The sequence below is a fragment of the Podarcis melisellensis genome (genome assembly GCF_964234715.1).
Source record: "Podarcis melisellensis genome assembly, chromosome: 12".
In the NCBI taxonomy this organism is placed as follows: domain Eukaryota; kingdom Metazoa; phylum Chordata; class Lepidosauria; order Squamata; family Lacertidae; genus Podarcis; species Podarcis melisellensis.
Genome location: NC_138544.1, coordinates 349267 through 373974, shown reverse-complemented (window position 1 = coordinate 373974; position 24708 = coordinate 349267). Strand labels below are relative to the sequence as shown.

At 44.6% G+C, this 24708-nt stretch overlaps 1 protein-coding gene and 1 long non-coding RNA gene across 7 annotated transcripts in view; one reads left to right on the top strand and one right to left on the bottom strand.

Moving 5' to 3' along the window:
* ADCY1 (adenylate cyclase 1) overlaps nt 1-24708 on the bottom strand; it is a 184290-nt gene that overhangs the window by 16021 nt on the left and 143561 nt on the right. For 2 of the 3 annotated variants that reach the window (XR_014173165.1, XM_081931018.1), the window contains exons 10-18: nt 24045-24142; nt 23237-23321; nt 22267-22356; nt 19514-19770; nt 18669-18795; nt 15821-15937; nt 8885-9031; nt 7914-8012; nt 4773-4887 (exon numbers count right to left, since the gene is read on the bottom strand). Coding sequence is in view for 1 of the 3 variants with exons in the window: in XM_081931018.1 (XP_081787144.1) it covers nt 4773-4887; nt 7914-8012; nt 8885-9031; nt 15821-15937; nt 18669-18795; nt 19514-19770; nt 22267-22356; nt 23237-23321; nt 24045-24142 (1135 nt within the window). In the remaining 2 variants the exon portion in view is untranslated. Of the gene's footprint in view, nt 1-4772; nt 4888-7913; nt 8032-8884; nt 9032-15820; nt 15938-18668; nt 18796-19513; nt 19771-22266; nt 22357-23236; nt 23322-24044; nt 24143-24708 lie in introns of those variants that run through there. The other variant, XR_014173166.1, reaches the window with a different exon arrangement.
* The window catches only part of LOC309380962, a 44058-nt gene continuing 35524 nt past the window's right edge, over nt 16175-24708 (top strand). For 3 of the 4 annotated variants that reach the window (XR_014173229.1, XR_014173230.1, XR_014173231.1), the window contains exon 1: nt 16175-16720. This is a non-coding gene — a long non-coding RNA (uncharacterized lncRNA). Of the gene's footprint in view, nt 16721-18355; nt 18531-24708 lie in introns of all 4 variants that reach the window. The other variant, XR_014173232.1, reaches the window with a different exon arrangement.

Below are 24708 nucleotides of genomic sequence, written 5' to 3'. Positions count from 1 at the left end.
TGAATTACAAAATAACGGAGCAGGAGATAGAAGGGGCCATTCAGAACACGCAACTAGGTAAATCTCCAGGACCAGATGGTTTGACTTCAAGATATTATAGATCCCTGAAAGAATGGTTAGTAAAACCCTTAAAGGAAGTCTGTAATGAAATATTGGAAGGGAAAAAGGCACCAGAGTCGTGGAAGGAAGCCTATATTACACTTATACCAAAAACAGAGTCTGAGAAGACACAGCTCAAGAACTACCGCCCCATATCTTTGATTAATGTGGATTATAAAATTTTTGCAGATATTTTGGCTAAAAGATTAAAAAAGGTACTAGTAGGAGAAATTCACAAAGATCAAGCGGGCTTTCTCCCGGGCAGACACTTGTCTGACAATACGAGGAACATAATTAACATCTTAGAAAAACTACAAGTGAATATTAATACCAAAGCAGTTTTGATATTTGTGGACGCGGAGAAAGCCTTTGACAATATTTCTTGGAGTTTTATGAAGAAGAATTTACAGGGGATGGGGGTAGGTCAAGGTTTTGGAAACGGTATAGGTGAAATTTACTCAGAACAAAAGGCTAAACTAATTGTGAATAATGTAGTGACAGAAGAATTTAAGATAGAGAAAGGAACACGACAAGGTTGCCCAATCTCTCCAAGGTTGCCCAATCTCTCCAATTGGTAAAGGTATACAAGTCGGAGCTAAACAGTACAAATTGAAAGCATTTGCCGATGATTTGGTATTGACATTACAGGAGCCAGAATCTAGTACTAAAAGAGTACTGGAACTGATTCTAGAATTTGGTCAGGTAGCGGGTTTTAAGTTGAATAAGATGAAAACTAAGGTTTTAGAGAAAAATCTAACAGTGACTGAGAGAGAGAGGTTTCAGAAGGAGACAGGATTAATACAACATCCTTGGCAATACATTCATTTTTATCACAGCAAGGCCGAAATACTGGGAAATTTTGGAACAAGAGGGAGACTAATACTTCAGAGTTTTGAAAAACTAAAAAATAGAGTGCGAGACTGGCTTCATTATTACCAAATAATGGAGGCATATAATTTGGACAAAAAAATTGGCTTCCAGATGGAAAAATCAAAATTGGAAACAGAACTGTTAGATCCCAAAACTAAGAACTTGTCAAGAATGTATAACTTGGTGTTGAAATGGATCACTCAGGATGAAACGGTGAAATCAGCTATGATTAAATGGGCACAAGATGTTGGACATAACACTATGATGGCTGACTGGGAACAGTTATGGACCACAGGTATGAAATTTACGGCATGTAATGCCCTAAGAGAGAATTTAATGAAAATGATTTACAGGTGGTACATGACACCAGTCAAGCTCGCAAAAATTTATCATTTGCCCGATAATAAATGTTGGAAATGCAAAGAGACTGAAGGTACATTCTTTCACCTTTGGTAGACATGCCCAAGGATTAAGGCTTTCTGGGAGATGATCTATAATGAAATGAAAAAGGTATTTAAATAGCCAGTATGGTGTAGTGGTTAAGTAGTCTCGTAATCTGGGGAACCGGGTTCGTGTCTCCGCTCCTCCACATGCAGCTGCTGGGTGACCTTGGGCCAGTCACACTTCTTTGAAGTCTCTCAGCCCCACTCACCCCACAGAGTGTTTGTTGTGGGGGAGGAAGGGAAAGGAGAATGTTAGCCGCTTTGAGACTCCTTAAAGGGAGTGAAAGCCGGGATATCAAATCCAAACTCTTCTTAAATATACCTTTCTGAAGAAACCAGAGGCCTTTCTCCTGGGCATGCTTGGCCAATTGGTGCCAAAGAAGGATAGAACTTTCTTTATGTATGCTACAACAGCTGCAAGAATACTTATTGCAAAGTACTGGAAGAAACAAGATCTACCCACCCGGGAAGAATGGCAGATGAAGGTGATGGACTACATGGAACTGGTAGAAATGACCAGCAGAATCCGAGACCAGGGAGAAGAGTCGGTGGAGGAAGATTGGAAGAAATTTAAAGACTATCTGAGAGGAGGTCAGGGAAATAAGTAAATGAAAGATAAGAGATGGAAAGACTGATTTGTTTTTAACTGTTTTTATTTTTCTGTATTTTGTATTTTTTGTCCTTTTTCTTATTTTTTCTTTTCTTTTTTCTATTTTTGTAATTTCTTTGAAATTTTAATAAATATTTTTTTTTAAAAAAAAGACTATCTACAGAAACATTGTAAAATTAATGAATGTTAGAAGGATGTTGGAATGAAGTTATGTGGTTTTAGCAGAAATGTTATAAAGGTTTAGGAAAAAACAGACTGTTAATTGGTGAAAGGAGGGAAAGTAAAGTTACATTATATTAAGATAAATTACAGGACAAAAATTTGAAAAGCTGGAAAGGATTTGCTGAAATAGTTAACCGAACTAGAATACAAAAAAGGGAGGTGTGAGGAGGTCAAGGAAACAAGCAAATGAAAGATAAGTTATGGGAAGGTTTGATGTGTTTTTTAATTGTAATTTTTAATTAATTCTTTTTTTCTTTTTCTTTTTCCTTATTGTGATGTGCTGTTTTGTTTTTGTTTAATATGGTGTTTTTACTTTTTCTTTTTGTAACTTTTTAAACTTTAATAAATATTATTTTAAAAAAAGGACCTTGGCCATAGATTCTGGGACAGACACAGACATCATTCTATGATCATTTGATACTGTAAATTACCTTACATATTTTGATATGTACCACAAATCATTTATTCACACAATTAAGCTGTCACTTTGATAGCTAAAGGTGGAATCATAGCATTGTAGAGTTGGAAGAGACCCTGAGAGTCCTCTAGTCTAACCCTCTTCAATCAGGAATCTCAACTGAAGCATCCATGACAGATGGCCACTCAACCTCTGCTTCAAAGCCTCCAAGGGAGGAAGGTCCACCACCTCTTGTGGGAGTCTGTTCCACTGTATAACAGCCCTTACCATCAGAAAGTTCTTCCTGATGCTTTGTAAGAATCTCATTTCTTGTAACTTGTGAATGACAATTCATGTCACATTTATTATTGTTGTTGTTGTTATAATTATTATAATATAAATTTGTGTACTGTCCTTCTGAAGATCACAGGGCAGTTCACAACATAAAAAACCAAAATGGAAACACAAAACACATAATACATGACACAACCCCCGTATAGCAGACCAATAACCCCTTCCCACCAACACTTTTGAAAAGTCATTGAATGCCCCTATTCTCCCATTGGGAAGATCCTTCTGGTGTGTCTGCATGGGGGGCGGGCTGACCTCACCGCTGCCTCACCCCTCTCCCTGCTGGCCGATAAGCAGCAGAGGGAGGCCAGAGCACGGCTTCTGCCCCATCTAGCAACTGTCTTTGCTGCGTTGGGGATCCCTTTGTGAATAATAATAATAATAATAATAATAAATTTTATTTATATCCCGCCCTCCCCAGCCGAAGCCGGGCTCAGGGCGGCTAACAACACCAAAATAGTGCGACATTATAAAAACATTATAAAAATTAATTAAAATCAAGATTGATGGCCATAAAGTTTTGTAAAGGTTGCCAGAGGAGGGAGTCAGGCTGCGCCCTAACCAAAGGCCTGGCGGAACAGCTCTGTCTTGCAGGCCCTACGGAAAGATGTCAAGTCCTGCAGGGCCCTTGTCTCTTGTTACAGAGCATTCCACCAGGTTGGAGCTACAGCCGAAAAGGCCCTGGCTCTAGTTGAGGCCAGCCTAACCTCTCTGTGGCCTGGGACCTTCAAGGTGTTTTTGTTTGAAGACCGTAGGTTCCTCTGTGGGGCATACCAGGAGAGGCGGTCCCGTAGGTACGAGGGTCCTAGGCCGTATAGGGCTTTGAAGGTTAAAACCAGCACCTTAAACCTGATCCTGTACTCCACCGGGAGCCAGTGCATGTGACTAACAGAAGGTGGTGGCAGCAGCAGAGGTAGGGAAATGACATGAGACTGGATGCAAGTCAGGTGCTTCTTTAATGAGAACCTAATATCTTAAAAAGCCAGGTCTTCAAAGCATTTAATAAGAGACCATCTAGGGAATTTGTTTATTGAAAATCAGTTCTGAACTGCTTAATGTTTTTAAGATGTCTCTAAGTGGATAGGGGCATTCTTTGCTGCTTGCGAGCTTCTCCCTATCCCTGGATCCTTGTCCCAGCCATGTGACTAAGTCTGAAATTCCTGTTCTGAGAAGTGATTTTCTTCTAATTTTCCCTTCCTTGTTTCCAATTAAATTATCAGTAGCTTGTTTATTTTACAGATTTATAAACTCATTCACAGCCAAAGCTGTGTAGAATTGTTTCCCAGGTGTTTAGACACGCAGAAGAACATAGTTTAGATCATGCTGCTATAACACTTCAATATTATTTCAGAAGTTCTTCTGTTTGTACAAATCTGCTATGAATTCTAGCATCAGCCCCAGCAACAGCAGCCATATAGAATTAGGGCCCCTCCAGACATCATTTTTATTGCACATTCATTATGATTAATATGAAATCACTCTTTCAATACCATTTGCTCCTGTAAAAGTTTGAGGGTGGCCATACTGCTTTGTCAGAAGTACATTTATGTCCTGTCACTTTTCATACCACAATTATTTTTGTCCTGCTTTTGCTGTGCTAAAGTGCAAGAATGCCCCTTCAGATAGCAATAATGCTCAAAAAGAGGGGAAGCATTGCAGAACAACAAATACAGCAACAGTGAGTGTGGATGGTCCAGTACAAATTCACCACTAATACATCATTGAGGGCATGCTACAAAACCAACCAGTCAACCCCTAATTCCTGAAAAGTATGACTTACCAACCCGAAGAACGAAGTCATTGTAAGACTGATAGTTGATTTCATCAAGAACATCAAACATTTCTATTGCAAAATCAGCCAGTGTACTGAGATGGGAATAAATTGATTTCTTTGCCTAGATTTTTTTTAAAAAAAGGTTAGACATTATTTATTTCTTCATGTGCTTTCCCTGTCTTTCTCTGAAGTGAAATCAAGTGGCTTCAAACACAATAAGCTATTAAGTTAAAAGCACATTTTAAAACAAACAAACAAATAAACAAGAAGCACGTTATTATTTTAGAAAAATCATAAAAAGAGTCTGTCTTAACAACATTTTCTCTGAGACCTCCAGATGGCTTGAGAACCCCTTCCTGAGGGCAGCTGTTCCACAAGACCTGCCCCACTGTGGATAAGGCTGGTGGCCATGGGCCCAGAGGGCTTTAAGGAGGAATGAGACACACTCTGTCTGCCCCACACATAGAAGACTGGTCTACCAACAGCTAGACTGCCTCACCCCACAGGGGCCCACTCAACCGCTTTGACTGGAGGAATCAGTGCTGCTGCTGGTGCCCCATAATACCCCTTCAGTCTGGTGACCCCGGCACCTTGGAACTCCCTGCCTACTGAGATCAGTTTATTGTTTCAGCTTATTGTTATTTCAGCTTTTTGAAGATCTTAAATTATGGTTGCTCTTATTGATTAATTTTTTTTGTTTTATCCTTTTTGTAGAGTGAGTTGGGTTTTTTTTAATAATCAAACTGTGTATACATTTTATGAAATACATAAAATGGAGAAGGCAACAGCAGGATAAGATTATTGCTAACATACTTTGTTTGTGGGCTTCCTAGAGGCATCTGTTCAAACACTTTGAAGGGCATTTACAGCAGAAACTGCTTGGAAATGCACATTGAAGGCTCTTCCTCAGCATCTGATGGGAAGTGAGAGACAACACCTTGCAAATGCACATCCACACAGTTGCAATAGAAACTGCATGGAAATGCACTTCAAAATGCTGATGGGCACTGAGAGACATTGCTTTTGAACTGCATTTCCAAATAGTTTCTATCGCAACATGCTTGGAAATGCACCTGCAGAATGAACATGCCACTGTATGCCACCTATCAGGGCATGGTTTTGGGGAAATGGCCTCACATGCCAAATGAGGACTCCTGTCGGCTGGATTCTTCCCCCCCCCCCCCCCGCACTGCAGAGAGTACACAGGCCTCATGGCTAGATCCTCTTGTGAGGATATCTATTAATGATACCCCGCAATCATAAGATTAAGTGAGATGCATTCCAAATGGAGCCTAATAGCTTGTTAGGTGTTACATTTGTGGAGTTGTGTTTATTTTCACCATTTAATGATATTATTACTCTCAAGGAGTTCATGGGTTTCCAATATTAGCGGTACCACTGAAAAAATACACCATTCATTCAGAACACCCAAATCCTCAAAGGGAACAAAGGGAAGGATTTTGAGGATATGTACTGGGCAAGGTAGGGGACGCAGGTGGCGCTGTGGGTTAAAGCCTCAGCGCCTAGGACTTGCCGATCGAAAGGTCGGCGGTTCGAATCCCTGCGGCGGGGTGCGCTCCCGCTGCTCGGTCCCAGCGCCTGCCAACCTAGCAGTTCGAAAGCACCTCCGGGTGCAAGTAGATAAATAGGGACCGCTTACCAGCGGGAAGGTAAACGGCGTTTCCGTGTGCGGCTCTGGCTCGCCAGATGCAGCTTTGTCACGCTGGCCACGTGACCCGGAAGTGTCTCCGGACAGCGCTGGCCCCTGGCCTCTTGAGTGAGATGGGCGCACAACCCCAGAGTCTGTCAAGACTGGCCCGTACGGGCAGGGGTACCTTTACCTTTTACCTTTTTACTGGGCAAGGTATCAAATAGTTCAGGACAGTGTGGTGTAGTGGTTAAGAGCGGTAATCTCATAATCTTCCTCCTGGGCATAGTTGATCAAACGGTGTCAAAGAAGGATAGAACTTTTTTTATGTATTCAGCAGCAGCAAGAATTCTCATCGCGAAGCATTGGAAGACACAAGACCTACCCACACTGGAAGAATGGCAGACGCAATTCATGGACTATAGGGAACTGGCGGAGATGACTGGCAGAATCCGAGACCAGGGAGAAGAGTTGGTGGAAGAAGATTGGAGGAAATTTAAAATTTATTTACAGAAGCACTGTAAAATTTTTGAATGTTGATGGTATTGATTTGAATTGAAGGGGTTCTGGTAATAAGGTTAAGATTGGACTTATAACAGATAAATAGATAAATTAAATAATTAATAATTAATTTGCTGAATCAAATTTTAAAACGGATACAAAAAAGGGAGATGTGAGGAAGTCAGGAAAATAAGAGGGATTTTTGTTTTTTCTTTTCTTTTTTCTTGTATGTGCCTTTTTATTTTTATCTTTTTCTTTTTTATGCTTTAAGGTTTGCAATTTTGTATTTTGTGACTTTGTATTTTTGTCTTTTTGTACTTTTCTAAATCTTTTATTCCTAAAATCTAATAAAATATTATTAAAAAAACCCCCACATAATCTGGTGAACCGGGTTCGTGTCTCCGCTCCTCCACATGCAGCTGCTGGGTGACCTTGGACCAGTCACACATCTCTGAAGACTCTCAGCCCCACTCACCTCACAGAGGGTTTGTTGTGGGGGAGGAAGGGAAATGAGATTGTTAGCCGCTTTGAGACTCCTTTGGGTAGTGATAAAACGGGATATCAAATCCAAACTCCTCCTCCTCCTCTCTTTTCTGGCTGGTATCTGAAGGGTTTGGCCAACTTTTGGAAGGGGACTATCAAATATTCAGGGTGGAAGAAGCTGATCTGAGTCTATCTGAACACTGTGCACTAGGACCAGGCCATTGCCCTCATTTCCTTTGGAAAGCAGCAACACCATATAAAACCTCAGGTTCTTAGGGGAAATCTTGTAGCCTCCTGAACTGGAACAGGTCTCTGATAAGTTTGTTTGAAAAATCCACAGGCCAAACAGACCTGGGAATTCTCCAAGAAAGGCTTCCTGCCTTGCTTCCTGTTTCCTAAATCTGAGCAATCCATTAGTATAAAAGTATACCAGCCTAAATGAGTTCTAACAGCATTCTTAGCATCATTTGTGAAAATGCTTAGAGAAGGCATTAAGAAGTAAAAAAACACATTACCTTGGTGCCAGTGGTTGGTACAAGTCCCACGGCTGCCATGTATGTGCTGCCAATCGTCTTGATTTTTTCAATGTCTTTATAATATTCTTTGTCCATAAGCTTTGTTTAAAACATAAAACTGTTAAACATTACATAATATTTTAGGCAAGAAAGAAGAGTTTTGTGCAGGCATATTCCTCTTATAATTTCCAAGCCTTTGTGCTATCTCACATTTACAACCAATTTCCTAAGGACTTAAGTGAGCTCAAAATGAGACACTTGGTCATTTTCAAGATACCTGATAGGATTTTCAAAAATCCTGATGTGATTTGCTATAGGCCTAAATTGTAAGAATTTGTTATTTTTTACTGCACAATTAATCTTACCAACTTTTGCTTTACCAGCTTGCTACAAGGAAGCTGGGGGGATGTAGAAACAGTTTAAGAACTGCAGCAAAGAATATCTGACCTGCCATGCTGTATAAACCCAAATTCCTCCTTACCAGAGTGTTGTAGTGGTGTTTCTGCCTGGCTAGATCCTGCACTATTCTGGGAGATACCAATTTGCACTAAGAGGGAGGAACACTTTGGCAGGCGGATAAAAGATTACAGCTTGAGTACAGCCAAAGTAGTGTTCAGGACAGTATGGAATAAAAAATGGTACATGGTGTGATCTCTCTCTAACGTGGTCAGCTACTGAATCACTGGGGAGGCTTGGCTGGAGGAACGGGTCCCCAATGGGGAAGGGGGATCAACGGATGTCCCTTCAATCAGAAGCTAAGATGATAGTAAATGTTTGGCCTAATTCTGAATAATTTTCTGTCTTCATAAAACTAGGAACATTTCACTTTTTGCCTGGATCACTTGGTAATGCCAACGCAATTAGAATGAAATGCAAACTGTGAGATAATTTTAAGAGTGTGACCTTCTCAACATGATGATGAGCTTACAAAAATATTCCTGAAAAGGCAGACTGAATGAAAGAATGCTTACCTCATCAAAATCTGCAATAATTTCATTTAAGAGGCGTAAACATTCAACTCCCATGTTATTGCCATCCAGTTCAATGTAAAAATCGTTGAAATTTGGGATGGAAGCAAACATCACTCCCACTTGTGAATAGGACTGGTAATACAGGTCCTGAAATTTTCAAATTATTTTTTCTGTTATAGCAAGCTAATACTTGGATCCAGCCTGAATAAGCACTTAGTTTCCAATGAATTTAATTTAATCATAATAACTTTTCACATCTATTTCAATGGGACCAGTGTAACTAAATTAGATTGGATCAGGTAAGGTAAAAGGTAAAGGACCTCTGGATGGTTAAGTCCAGTCAAAGGCGACTATGGGGTGCGATGCTCATCTCGCTTTCAAGCCAAGGAAGCCAGGGTTTGTTCACAGACAGCTTTCTGGGTCATATGGCCAGCAGGACTAAACCGCTACTGGTGCATGGAGCACTGTGACGGAAACCAGAGCACATGGAAATGATTTACCTTCCTGCCTCAGAGGTACCTATTTATCAACTTGCACTGGTATGCTTTCAAACAGCTAGGTTGGCAGAAGCTGGGATAGAGCAAGGGAAGCTCACCCTATTTACCTTTATCTTTAGACTGGAAGAAGTCCAATTCAAGACAACATCGTCAGCAACAACTTTAAGGTTTTTGTGAGAAAAAGGATGTTGAAAGACTTTGAGCCAGGGTGCTCAAATCACTGAGGGGAACAGGCTTGCCCCTATTGATTCTGTTCTCACCCTTCCTCTGTCCCCTAATGCACAAGGGGGTCAGAGTAGACTCCTTTGAAGAATGAAGGCGCATGCAAGGCCTCCTTTGTGGCTCCTTGTAACTTTAAGACATTGACCATATACTGACATTTTCCTCTGGAGATCATGGGGTTGTATCCTTCATCCCAGGGTATGGTCTGAAAACTAAGCAACTCTGGCAATGGTCAGTGGCCAAGATGGCTGACTGCCTAGGAATCATATGTATACTGTTTTAGGTTCCATGATGGAAGAAAGGCAGGATATAAATGGAAGTAAATAAATTACCCATCACTAAATTTTATAATTAATTATTAAATGTGTATCCTGCTCCTCCTCCCATTGGAGTCAAAGCAGCAAATGATTTGTATAATCTGCCTCTGTTTTGGAGCAGGATAAAAATAAAATCAACAAGAAAATACTGTATATTTAAATACATTGTGTATGTTCTGACTTGCTTTAATCGGGGTGGAATATTATTCTTTCATGACTACAACAACCCACATCCGACATGAGATTGGGATCTTCACAAAGCCATGTTTTAAGTATTATTATTCAGCACATCTATAAGCTGATTTTCCTCCAAAGAGGAGAGGGTGGTAAATCCCACTTTATATTGTCTTTACGACTGTGAAGTTGGCTAGCTAGGCTGAGACATGATGATTTGCCCAGACCATGCTGTGAGCTTCATGGTAGAGCAGATGTGAACCCAGCTCTCCTCATTCCAAGATCAACTCTAGACAGACTACAGGTATACTGGCTTTCTCACAAAGAATGCAGCTTAGACTCTGAGTTTTACTGCAGATTTAAAAAAGGTTTAATAATGTCAACAGCACTGACAGATAGGTAGTTTGGGGCTGCAATTTGAAGAGTTGGTCATCACTTTTAAAGCACTGAACACTTTGTGACCAGGAAACCTCAAGGGATGTCTCTAATAGTGTTATGTACTGAAGTTCTCACCCTGGGCCAGCAGGGGGATACTGTAGATAGTTTTCACTCAGGTCCACGTCAGTTATTTTAGGTGGGAAACCCTGGGTGGTTGTTGCTACAATGTTGACAGCCAGCTGCCTATAAAAGCAGGCCGGCTGAGCTGTTTGCTGTTCAGTCTGTCCAGCTTACAAATAAAGAGCTGCTCTGGAGAAATCGCTGTGTTGTCTGCTATGTTCGCCCACAACTTAACACTGGCGACGAAGATGGGATCGATGGACATCAGAGCACAGCCAGATGCAGTCACCTCTGAGCAGAGCTGAATCACTGAGCTGAATCACAGAGCGAAATCACTGAGTGAAATCACTGGACAGAACCAATTCAGAGCTGACTGTTCTGGCTAGAGCACGGTGTTCCATCCATCGCCCTTCACGCCGGCATCGGAATCATGGCTTCACTTGTGCCTCTACCGCCGTTTGCGCCAGCCTCTGAATCATGGGACTCCTACCTCGCTCGGTTCGACTGCTACCTCCAAGCCAACGAGCTGATGCAAGTATCACAGGAGCGTAAGCGGGGTCTATTCCTCAGCCTCTGTGGGCCTGAGGCGTTTGAGACGGCCCGAGCATTGGTTGCGCCTGAAGCAGTCCAGGCAACACCGTGGGACACGATCCAAGAGAAGCTCTGCAACCACTACGCACCAAAGCCATCCAAGATTGCTGCCCACCATGTGTTCTATCACCGGAACCAGGCAGATGGGGAGTCAATCAACAACTACACCACCGCCCTGTGACAGGCTGCAATGCACTGCGAGTTCCGAGACTTAGACGATGCCCTGATGGATCAAATTGTCTGTGGGGTCCGGGACATCCATCTGCAACGGCGTCTCCTCGCCAAGCCAGACCTCATGCTACAGAAAGCCATTGAGGAGGCTGTGGCCTCAGAAGCTGCTGAACACTCCGCCCAGGAGATCCACAAGTCCAGCAGCACGCGTCTTGCTAGGAAGACAGTTCCAGTGCATCATGAAGAGGCCAGCAGTGATGAGGCATCCTCCAGTGAAGACGATGACGTGCACCAGACAAAGGGGGAGCGCAGGAAGTTCCAACAGAAGTCCAAGGGCCAACCGGAATGTGCCGGCTGCGGAGGCAACCATTCCCGTGCCAAGTGTCAATTCAGAGACACCATCTGTAGGAAGTGTTCCAGAAGGGGCCACATCGCTAAGGTCGGCTCCGTCTGACACCCCCCTTCACCAACTCCAAGTCTTCACTCCAGTCTGCCAAGGAAAGCTGTTTCGCTCTCACCAACTGCCGCTGCCCGTCTGGAACCACGATTGGCCAAACCGACTCACCTACGTGACGCAAGCTGAACGTCACGGTGCTCATTGAAGGAGCTCCATGTGACATGGAGATCGACACCGGGTCTGCCCTGTCCATCGTGTCTTGGAGCACCATCAAAAGACTGGTACCCAGAGTGTCCAAAAGGCAACTCGACTCTCACCGCGTACACCTGAGAGACTACCAGGGAAACGACATTCCCGTGGTAGGCGTTGGCCGGTTCCGGATCGCCTTCAAGGATTTTTCGGGCCTGCTCCGGTTGGTGGTGGTCGAAGGTCAGCGGCCAAGCCTCCTAGGGCTAGACTGGTTTGATGCCCTCGGCCTGGAAGTCACCGGCATCAACTGCATCTCTAACGCAGAGACTGAGGGTCTGGTCAAAGACTTTGCTGAGGTTTCTGACGGCACTTTGGGGCAATATACAGGTACACCCATCTCCTTTAGCCTTGATCCACAAGTCGCCCCCATCAAGCTAAAGCCATGCCGGGTTCCCTTTGCTGTCAAGGCTAAGGTGGACGAACAACTGGACAAGCTGATCGCCCAAGGAGTTTTGGAGCCGGTTGACCACGCCAAGTGGGAAACCCCCATCGTCACGCCTGTCAAGCCAGACGGGTCGGTGAGAATCTGCGCTGACTACAAGTGCACAATCAACAAGGCACTTCAGCAGCACGCTTATCCGGTTCCTGTTGTCCAACACCTGCTGCATTCCCTGGGTGAGGGTAAGGTCTTCGCTAAGCTGGACCTTGCCCAAGCCTATCAACAACTGCCTGTCAATGATGTCACTGCTGAAGCCCAGATGATCGTCACCCACCGAGGGGCATTCCGTTGCCACCGGTTGCAGTACGGGGTGAGTGTGGCTCCTGGCATCTTCCAAAGCCTTATGGAGCGTCTCCTGCAAGGGCTTCCGGGTGTGGTACCATATTTTGATGACGTCTTGGTGTCCGCAGACTCACACCAGCAGCTGTTCGAGCGCCTCCGTGCCGTGCTGACCAGGTTCCAAGAGGCCGGGCTCAAGGTAAAGAGGGAGAAGTGCCAGATCGCCGTTCCACAGGTAGAGTTCCTGGGCTATCTTATCGATGCCTCCGGCCTTCACCCAACCACATCCAAGATCCGCGCTATACAGCAGGCCCCCATCCCAAAGAACAAGACGGAGTTGCAGGCGTTCCTGGGGCTGCTGAACTTTTATAACATGTTCCTGCCCCACAAAGCCACGGCGGCTGAGCCTCTTTACCGACTCCTCAGCACAAAGACGCCTTGGTCCTGGGGTCATCGGGAGACGGCGGCCTTCAACGCGGTCAAGGCTCTCCTTTCATCAGACAGTGTGCTGGTACAGTACAGTGAATCCAGGCCGCTGGTCCTTGCCTGTGACGCCTCACCTTTTGGCATCGGCACTGTCCTTAGTCACCGTTTTCCAGACGGAAGAGAAGCACCGCTCGCCTACTTTTCCAGGACGCTATCTCCGACGGAACGGAATTAAAGCCAGCTCGACAAGGAGGCACTGGCACTTGTGGCTGGAGTGAAGAGGTTCCATGAATACCTCTATGGCAGGACTTTTGACCTCATCACTGACCACAAGCCGCTCCTGGGCCTCCTTGCCAGTGATTGTCCAACTCCACCAGTCCTCTCGCCACGCATGCTGCGATGGACTGTTTTCCTGGCTGCCTACCACCACCGGCTCGTCCATCGCCCGGGGAAATGGGCCATGCTGACGCCCTCAGCCGTTGCTCTCTTCCAGTGTTTGTGGAAGACCCGGCTCCTGCTTCATCGCTCCTCCTGATTGAGGATCTTCCGGCAGCGCCTGTATCGGCTGCCACTGTGGCCTCTGCATCTGCCCAGGATCGCACCATCAGCCGTGTGCTCAACTGGGTGTGGAGGGGGTGGCCACAAGGGCCTTTTGCATCGGAGTTCCAGCCCTTCGCAACCAGACAACATGAACTCTTGGCTCATCGTGGCTGTCTGCTGTGGGGAGACCACGTCGTGATTCCCCAAAGACTCCATCAACGTGTCCTGGAGGCTCTGCACATTGGCCACCCGGGAATTGTCAAAATGAAGGCGTTGGCTCGGTGTTACGTCTGGTGGCCTAACATGGACAATGCCATCACTGCCTGGGTGTCCGCCTGTCAAGCGTGCCAAGAGTCAAGGCCTGCACCACCGGCAGCTAAGGGACACACCTGGGAGACACCAAAGACACCCTGGTCGAGGGTGCACATCGATCTGGCTGGCCCCTTTCACGGCCGGACCTTTATGGTAGTGGTGGACGCCTATTCCAAATGGCTGGAGGTGGCCCTCATGCCCTCCACCACTACCAAGGCCGTCATCCGGGTGCTGCAAGGCCTGTTTGCGACGCATGGGTGTCCTGATGTCCTTGTCTCCAACAATGGACGTCAGGCACTTTTGAGCAGTATCTTTTGGGACTGGGCATCTGCCATGCCCTAATGGCACCCTTTCATCCATCCAGCAACGGCAAGCGGAGAGAATGATGCGCTTGGCAAAAGAGGCACTGGCGCGCCTGGACCGGGGAGACTGGCACGAGCAGGTCGCCGAATACTTGTTCGTGCAACACATCACCCCTCATGCGGCCACAGGGCGGAGTCCTGCTGAACTGCTTATGGGCCGCCGCCTCAGGTCACCGCTCGACCGGCTGCACCCGGACTTTGCCGTGGCTGAACCCCCAGGCTGTGCCAACGCGCCACGGTCATTTGTTCCAGGAAACCAGGTCTTTGCCCGGAACTATGTGGGGGACATTCCTTGGGTGCCAGCCACAGTAGTGGGAGTCACTGGACCTCGCTCGAACCAGGTGGCACTCGAAGACGGACGCTTGTGGCGCCGGCACATAGACCAGCTTAGGCACAGGGTTGGGGACTTGGACACTACCGTGGTGCCCCCAACTGCGCTTGTGGCTCCAGAAGAGACACTTACAGATGGCGAGGCTCCACCTACACCTCCCTCACAAACTGCCAGCGTGGAGCTGAACCAAGCCACTTCAGAGGGTCTGCCAGACTTACCACAGACTCAGACCACTCCACTTGCGGAGGCTCCACCCACAGCAGCGGATCCAGGGGATTTGGTTTCAACGCCACCTAGGGTCACACCACAGCCTCAGCAAGAATTGTGTGGCCCCCCCGGACTTGGCTACCAGTCCCCGGCGGTCTGGCAGAGTTTCCAAGTGTCCAACTTATTTAAAGGATTATGTTGTTGGACATGCATCACTGTTAGTCTAAGTATGGGAAATGTAACCGATATGCTTTTGTGCCTAATTGAACCATTACGCGTAGTGCTGTATATAAGGAAACCATTACGATTGTAACTAACGCCTTATCTCGGTGGGGAGGGGTGTTATGTACTGAAGTTCTCACCCTGGGCCAGCAGGGGGATACTGTAGATAGTTTTCACTCAGGTCCACGTCAGTTATTTTAGGCGGGAAAACCTGGGTTGTTGTTGCTACAATGTTGACAGCCGGCTGCCTATAAAAGCAGGCCGGCTGAGCTGTTTGCTGTTCAGTCTGTCCAGCTTACAGATAAAGAGCTGCTCTGGAGAAATCGCTGTGTCGTCTGCTATGTTTGCCCACAACTTAACAAATAGGATTCTACTCATCCACTGAAGTAATCAGACGCCTCATGTGTGTCTCCGCATGGCTGGTGGGAACAGCATCAGGGCCTTCTCTGTGTGGCACCCAGTAACCCTGCCCTCGGATATCCAGGCCATGCATCCATCCATCTTTGTTGTGTGTCTTACCCTGTTTCAGTATGCTTTGGGCATGGTTCCTGTATGATTCCTCTTTATTTCCCCAGGAATTTATCTGCAGTTTTCCCTTTGCTGTTATTAATATGTTTTAAAAGTTTAATTTTGATCTGATTTGTGCTTTCAATCTATTGTGGTTTGTTGCAGGAAACAACCCTGAAAACTCATATTCCTTACCATGTTCCTTGGATTAGACATGAGAAAATGCTGTGCAACATGTGCTGGCAAAAGATTGAAGAGAATTCTTTTGTTATCCAGTTTCACTCTTTCCATATCATCTCTCTCTTCTTCTGCCTATGAAAATAAAATGTGCTTTAAATAATAAAAACTGCAGTCGTGAACACACTTGGTAGAGAGGAAATACCACTGGAGAGAGTGATCTGGGTCACACAACTTGCTAAGTCAAATGATAGGTTACTGGGACCCTGTAAATTTGTCAGCTCCCAAGCGAGGAGTGAAATGCTGCTCCGCTTCTCTCCAGCTTTTTCTTTTCCCATGCTGTGCTAAGCCAAGGCCCAAACTAGTGCTCACCATAATGCTCTTTCTTCACTAACCACAAGAATTAATCAACCAAATGGAAGAAAGACTTGTGCAAAATAAACCTGTTGTGGTGGAACAGAAAATTCTGGGTGAATGTGCAAAGGGATGTTGGAATAGATTTGGGTATGTTCCTAAATCTTTATTCTTCAAAAATCAAACTGTAAGAATATAAGAAGAACCAGAATCATATAAGAAGGCCAATGGCTCATCTAGTCTGGCATGCTGTTCTCATAGTGACTGGCCTGTGGGAAACCAGTCACTTGTTTGATTCTCCTGCAACTGGAACAGTGGACCAGAAGGTTGGTGATTGGTGGTTCACAGTGGTCTCCAGGGACGACTGTGGGGAGCATTCCTGCATTGCAGGGGGTTGGACTAGAATGGTCCTCAGGTCCCTTCCAATTCTACAATTCCATGATTCTGATTCTATTTGGTGCAAGTCTTTCTTCCATTTTGTTGGCACTGAAATACACACGGAAGAGGAGTAGAGCCTTCAAGATCCTCTCCTCTCTGGGAGCCCACCTAGGAATACGAAAACAGGTCTGTTACTGCTAGTCCATGAGCACATGTGTGAAATTAAGATTTTATTGCCCTGGCAAACATCGCTGCAATACACTTGTCCACATTAAATTGACTTTGGCATTTGACTTTCCATTCACTTAGTTTGGAGAGATCCTTTTGGAACTCTTCACAATATCTTTTTAAGAAGGCTTCCATGTTTCCCTGAATCTCACTTCACCATCACTGGCTTCCCAACTGGGCAGCAGAAAGGAGAGTAGCCATGAGCTGTGGCAGAAACCACTTCTCCATATTATGTTAGTTGATCCCTTGCTTTCAACCCTATCGCTGCATCCCATCATCCCAAGCCCTGCATAGGGCACTATCCAACAAACATCTTCCCCCTCCCTTTTTCCTGTAACTTTTTGGTTGTGGGAAAAAACAATTTTACAAAAGGACCACATTCTACTTTACAAAGTCATCATTTAAAATAGAATGACACGGTTGTTGTTTTAACTGCAAAGCTACATTGCTTAGCATATTGTGCCAGACTTTTTCAACACTTCAGCATTTTACAAACTAGAAATGAAGATCCCTTAAATATTTATTTCTGCCCTCATCATTTACTTTTGAAATAAGCTTTCAGTTCTTGCTGTAATTTAGACAGGAGGTCTCAGGCAGAATCAAAAGGTGCACCACAGGGTTGGATGAATAAGAATGTTATTTATTTGTATTCTAGGCTAAGGCCTTTGTCTTCTATCTCATAGATGTTCTTGACATTTTGTTTGTTTATAGTTTGCTCTCGTTCTTCCTGCTCAGTTTCCAGAGATGCAAATGTTACTTTCGCCTTCCTTTATGCGGGGGCGGGGAGCATTATTGGAGGTAATGTGAAATGTTTTTTTATTTTAAAAAATTAAATACAAAATCCAGATGCTCAGCAGCAAAAGAGAAACCTCACTTGGCAGGCTGCCAAAAGCTGACTCCTGCGCTAGGGAAGTGTGGCATTCACAGCTCATAGGCTGTGGGATCAGATACAAGAAAGAGGACCCACTCTCAATCTGAAAATAAGAATATTCTGGTTTTTGAAAACCAGTACTTCTTTTTAAAAAACATCCTTGAATTTTTATTGATTAGTGCTGCCTTTCATTTTGTGATTTTTGGTGGTGGGGGAGAGGAAGGCTGGACCCCCAGCCTTCTCTGAGATCTCCAAGAAGGCTGCAAAATGTGCCTGCTGGCACTGCTTGAAGCTGGGGGTCCAGCCTTCCTCTCCCCCACCACCAAAAATCACAAAATGAAGGGCAGCACCATGTTCCTCTCTTATGGTGATTTGTGGGGAGGATCCTAGGCACCCACCCAGCCTCTGGTACTTAAAAATCTGCTGCCAGGACCCAATAACTGCTTTGCTTCATTAAAGGGAGGCAGTAGCATCTTTACAAGCACCTAAGGCTTATCTGCATATTCAGCAATGAACGTGTGTCATACTGAGTAAATGGGCAAAACCAACTATGTTGAATAGGACTGGAAACAAAGGATCAAGAATAAAAGTGGTCACTCACAGGTGAGCAAAAACCAGCACAGTTACTGTTTGGAAATGACACAAAGTGCGAGTGCAGGACTTGACGAAGCAGAAGACCAACATTCATGGAAACCTAATCAAAGCAAATCCCCTCTTGACAGCCTGGAGGGCAACTGACTAGGCCTGTGGGGAAGAAAGGAGCAGCAGGAGGCCTGGCTGGAGCTGAGGCTGCTGGCAGAGGTCAGGCTCTCAAATGGCGGGAGCGAGAGGGAAAGGAAGGCAAAGCTAAGCTACCTGGGAAGATAACTTGGGGCTGACATGCAACTACTCACGCAGGTACAGTCTATGTTTATTGCCACATTTCCACACCCATTCTTGCTAAATTAAATGGTTTTTATAGCCTTGTATACAATAAGAGGCAACAGAAAAGAGGAGCTTGACATTGTGCTTTAGAAAGGCGAAAGGTTTCCTTGCCTGCATAGCCCAGAGGTAGTCGAGACGTAGCTTCAAATCCACCTGCCTGGAATGAAGTGCCAAAGCACAGGAAAACAGCAAGATGGCCAAGATGGGTTCATAGCCACGAATATAAAAAGAGCCACCCCTTTAGAAAGAAAGAAAATGTGCACATAAGCTTTCCTTTCCTTTTACAAAAAAACCACTGTCATTTTCAAAAAGTGCTTGAAAACAACGAACCTCCATGAAATCCTTTGTACACTACAAGTCTTGAATCCCAACCATCTTAGAGGGAGGAAGCAGTGGCAGCCGCCATCAAAGAAGGCAATGGCTAGTCTTTCTAGATTTGTGGAGAAGGGAGCAGGAGTCTCCTCACTTCTCACAAGTGCGTCTGCCTCTCTCCTGATTCCTCTACTGTCATCTTTTGCTTATGCTAGGTTGAAATGCAGGATGAAGGAAATGAGGAGCTGCCCTGAAGTCTTTTACTTCAACAATAATCCCAGCTTATAGCAGTGCTGGAGGCAGATACCAGACACACAAAACCATTATTAAGACTATCTAAAGAGTGTCATCAGTATAAAGGTGCTTTGCATAGTTAATACATGAAACAGAGAGCTGCTTTGCACCAAGGACCTTACAACCCTAATTTAGACAGAGCATGGGGAGAGGAGAGAGGCAAGGGCAAATGCAGTTTGCATTGATGTGAACTTTGCTTTGGTTATGAATGAGGACTATGCACTTAAAGGCTAGTTTAGGCCTGTACTTCAACATCTCCCACATACATTAGAATCTCTACTTTGCACTGAAGGTGTGGGGGCAAAATATGAAAACAACAAAACTCTTCCTTAATTATGCAATGAACTTACCCCACTGCTTTTCTGTATCCGCTGAGTTCCAAAATGACTATGTACAAAATTGTAACAAAAAGCAGGAGGATCATTTTTGGCAAGGAAGATACGCGTAGAAATATTGCCAGGGTCAGAGTCCCCACAACGCAGGAGAGAAATGCATAATGGGCTGCATCGCATGGAAGTTCACTCATTGTCTTATTTGTCCCACCCAAAGAAATGATAACTATGGAGCTGCTGGAATTAGTACTCCAAACCCAAGGCATACATCCAACCTAAGGGAGAAACGGAGTTGAGAGCTGAATGAAAAGTTTCAACGGTGAATGTTCACACAAACACACATGTCCTCCATTTGATGAAAACAGCGTTAGGGGTGAATCTAGAAGTGATGCTAAATGTGTCATTTGCTATCAAGTCTTTTTAAAAAAACAGGTAAATTTCTATACCACCTTTCACCTGAGGATCACAAGGCAGTTTACAATATAAAAACACAAAAATACATAACATGGTAGCAGACAAAAATAAAAGTTTTTATGGACAGTTTAAAAGTCCATAGTTTGTTTAATTAGCCAAATGCCTGGGAGAAGAGGAATGTTTTCACCTAAACATATGTAGCAAAGAAGCCAGATGAGCCTCCCTGGGGAAAGCAGTCCACAAACGGGGAGCCACTGCAGAAAAGGCCTGTTCACATGTTGCTGCACTCCGGACCCCAGAAGGGCCTCATCCTGTTTATTTCTTTAATGGAGGACATTCATACCGTTGGATGAAAATCGAGAAGAATTTAATTAATAGATTACAGTCATTTGTGAAGCAGCACATTTGGAACAATATCCTCCAAGTTCCTCCATTGCTTTTATAAAACTATGAGCCCTTCAATTCACAAACAAATTTGGGAAATGTAGTGACTGGCTGCACAGGATGATGAACTGCACACCACCACAAAGGTGAGATGTATCCGTGTTTCAGACTTCCAGATGCCACCAGAATGGCAGATGGAGCATGAGCCTGTTCTCTCTGACAGGCTTGATCTCCACTAGGGCATGTTGTTGTTGTTTAGTCGTTTAGTCGTGTCCAACTCTTCATGACCCCCTGGACCAGAGCACGTCAGGCATTCCTGTCTTCCACTGCCTCCTGAAGTTTGGTCAAACTCATGCTGGTAGCTTCGAGAACACTGTCCAACCATCTCGTCCTCTGTCATCCCCTTCTCCTTGTGCCCTCCATCTTTCCGAACATCAGGGTCTTTTCCAGGGAGTCTTCTCTTCTCATGAAGTGGCCAAAGTCTTGGAACCTCAGCTTTAGGATCTGTCCTTCCAGTGAGCACTCAGGGCTGATTTCCTTAAGAATGGATAGGTTTGATCTTCTTGCAGTCCATGGGACTCTCAAGAGTCTCCTCCAGCACCAGAATTCAAAAGCATCAATTCTTCGGTGATCAGCCTTCTTTATGGTCCAGCTCTCACTTCCATACATCACTACTGGGAAAACCATGGCTTTAACTATACGGACCTTTGTTGGCAAGGTGATGTCTCTGCTTTTAAAGATGCTGTCTAGGTTTGTCATTGCTTTTCTCCCAAGAAGCAGGCGTCTTTTAATTTCATGGCTGCTGTCACCATCTGCAGTGATCATGGAGCCCAAGATCATGGGAATAGGGAAGTCCAAAGGTGATTAGATGATCACCAGGGCTAGCTGGCTAAATTAGTTCTATTTGGGCCAGTGAGGAGACCAGGGGAGAATTAGCTGTGAGATCCCAGAGCAAGTAATCTTCATAAAAAGGGGATGGGGAAGAAGGAAGGGGAATAAAAGATCAGGCTAAATTCAAATTAAAGGCCAGGCAGAATAGCTCTGTCTTACAGGCCCTGTGGAAGGAAGTTCAATCCTGCAGGGCCCTGGTCTCCTGGGACAGAGCATTCCACCAGTTTGGAGCCATCACTGAGAAGGCCCTGGCCCTGGTGGAGGATAGTCTGACTTCCTTAGGGCCCAGGACCTCTAAGCTATGATTATTTACGGACCTTAAGGTCCTCTGCGGGGCAGACCAGGAGAGAACCTCTGTTCTATGTTTGTGAAGCAACCAAACAAAAAAACCCTTCCATCATTTCAGTAATCACTTGTAATACCCACCATAGAGGCAGAATCCCCAGTATTTATGACTCAAGGTCAGTAACATGCAGCATAATTGATTGATTGATTGGTTGGTTGGTTGGTTGGTTGGTTGAATTGATTGATATACCACCCTTCATCATAAGATCACAGGGCAGTGCCCACAATAAAATGCAGGATAATGTGGAGACGTTTGACTGTGCTGCTTCAGGCTACAGAGTTGCATGCTTATGTGCTTCCCATGAAATAAGCTCCTTATGTACAGAAAAACAGCAAGTCAGGATGAAAGCCTGGCATCATGCTAGTTTTCTACTTGTAGGGAATCTTCTTCCATGGTGAAGCATTCAAAAGCTTGCAGTGTGCACTTCCATGTGAAATGACACAGTCCGGGAAAAACATTACAACCAGATTTTGCTGCATATATAAACTGATTCTTAGCAGCAAAAGCCAAAGTGAGAAATAAAATGTAGAATGATTTAGCTTTCTTGGACTTAGAAGAATATAGGTTTTCAGTTTCAAAAAGACACATCAACTATAGTTAGCTGTTTATATGATAAGGCAATTATATATGAGGGGGTTAGCATGCTAATGGAAATGATCTCAATGACTTAAATCAGAGCAAACTGAGGGGATGGCAGGTCTCCCCATGAATTAGACAACCATTCCTATACACTCACCACACAGCCTTGTGCCACTGAATAAATTAATATTACAATAAAAACACATAAAATCGTTCGAATTTGTATTGTCAGGCACCCTGGAAAACACTGAAAGACAAAAACAATAGTCTCTGTTAATTCAAAAACAAGGTAGGTATGTTATTTATAAAATAGTAAAAAACAACAAAAAATGAAACTGATGTCTTACATTTCATTTGGCGCAATAAAATTTGTTTGTTGTGCATTCACAAAGATATATCTTCACATTCAAGCAAGCTAATTCTTATTTCAGCAGACTCCTATTCATAATAAGTTCGACAGGCTAAGCATTAGCAATTCATTCTCCCACTTGGAAAAGGAGTCTGGGGGAAAGCCTCATGACTGTGATTAAAAAACAAACCAACTAATTTAAGTTTGCAGTAAAACTGTAAAGGGTGAATGCAAGAATGTTGGGAAGGGAAGTTGGTGTCAGTGGGGAAAAGTAAGTGCGGGTGGAGGTTGCCTGCATGTGTGCATGCATGCATGGGGCTGGGATGAAGAGGGACTGCAGTTGTGGCTTTGCCCACCCAATCTTGCTGCCAAAGATGGCTCCACCTTGCCTTAAAAGGGATGCCACATTTCTAGCAGAAGGAGGCTCCAGAGGCAACCTTGATAACAGGTAAGGGGAACCTTTGGCTTTCCAGATGTTGCTGAACTACAACTCTCATCAGACCGAGCAAGCATGGCCAATGATCAGGGATGATGGGAGTTGTAGTTCAGCAACATTGGGCTAGCCAAAGGTTCCCCTGACCTGCTATCAAGGTTGCCTCTGGAGCCTCCTTCTGCTTTGGAGAAATGTGAAACATTACTTATATAAGCCTTGCACTGTGTTAGGTGCTGTACACTAATAAAATTAAACAGGTTCCTGCCTGATGGAGATATGACATGATGCAATGCTTAGTAAGTCTCTTGCGAGGATCAAGAGGCCACGGCATTTGAGATCACTTACTTGTACTCGGGTGACATGCAGGTACATGATACATGCCACCAGGAAGCATATGCAGAACACCAGAAGGACAAGCACGATGGTACTCCTAGGAGGAACACGCAGAAGCCGAGTCATTGAACATACAGAAAACCACCACCTCCTCAATGGAACTTGGCAGACGGATTCTGGTTAACTATCAAGCATTTTCCCTTCTTGTGCAAGCAAGAGACACAGGCTAGGTACACCCTAGGGGATTAATATGCATGTGGCTCATTCTTTCTGTGTGTGCCTTTTCCCACCTTCATCCACAGAAAAGTGTTTTAAATTATATGACTCTGAAATCAATCTGCCCATGTTACCTGTCCATGTGGGTGGTGCTTGGTGAGATGCATTTATATTGTATGTTGTCTCCTCCTTTAATACTCCCTGACCCCCATAAATTGTGTAAATCTGAGATAGGTTTTTCTCCCTCCCACATAATACTACAACCAGGGGCCATCCAATGAAGACAGACAAAAGAAAGTAATTCTTCATTAATTACAAAGTGAAACTATGGGATTCACTAGTGCGGGATGCCGTGGGGGCCACCAATAGAGATAGTTTGGAGAGGCTCTTAGACCAACGCAGGGTGGGGCAAGACAATCCATCGCTCCTAGTCCTGGTGGATCTGGGTTACTAGGGTGGGGGACGGGATCCAGTTCTAATTGGGGGGTGGGGTAGAATGTAAGAAATAAAGTTTTCTAATGAATCCAATGTTTGCCCAAGACACTCCGATTTCATTTTAAAAAATTACTTGCCATTTAATTTAAAACACTGAGAAAGCACTTACTGTGGGATTATTAAAAGGTAGACAAGGCCAAATAAGGCAGCTAGAATCAGTGACAAGACGACAGCACTGGTGAAATATTCATCCTGAAGTTGGTGATACTGTGAATGAGGTGGGAAAAAGAGGCATAAATACAATTATTGACCCATATCCATCACACCTCCTGGTTCTAAAGACAGAAATACAAGCATGCACAGCAGTAATCTGTAAGTGTGCTCACCAGATTTGCCCCTGATGACCACATCATTTCTTTCTGAGTTTTCAAATTCAGTGTATGGTCAGGAAAAGTAGCCAGAGTGCTTGCAAATCCAGCATGAGCTTCCTCCCCACCTCCCTTCAAAATTTGGAGCTGGGGAGGAAGTGTGCGGACCAAACACTGCTAGAGTGGTGGGTCTGGCCCTCCTTCCCCAGCTCAGAAATGGAACTGGGAAAGATTGGAGGGGCCTCATCCTGAGACTTTGAGGTATTAGAACCAGTCTTTTTTTTCAGCCTCAGCATAGTTCCATCATCTCTCAGGTGGGTGCCATTGCAGGAAAACACTCCCTCACCTGCCTCTTGCCTTTACGTACTTCTGAGATCCCCAAAACGAACATTTCCAAGTCAAAATGGAAACTGGCCAGTGTGTGAAAGTCCACACTTTTTATAAGATTGATGACTCCACCTAGTT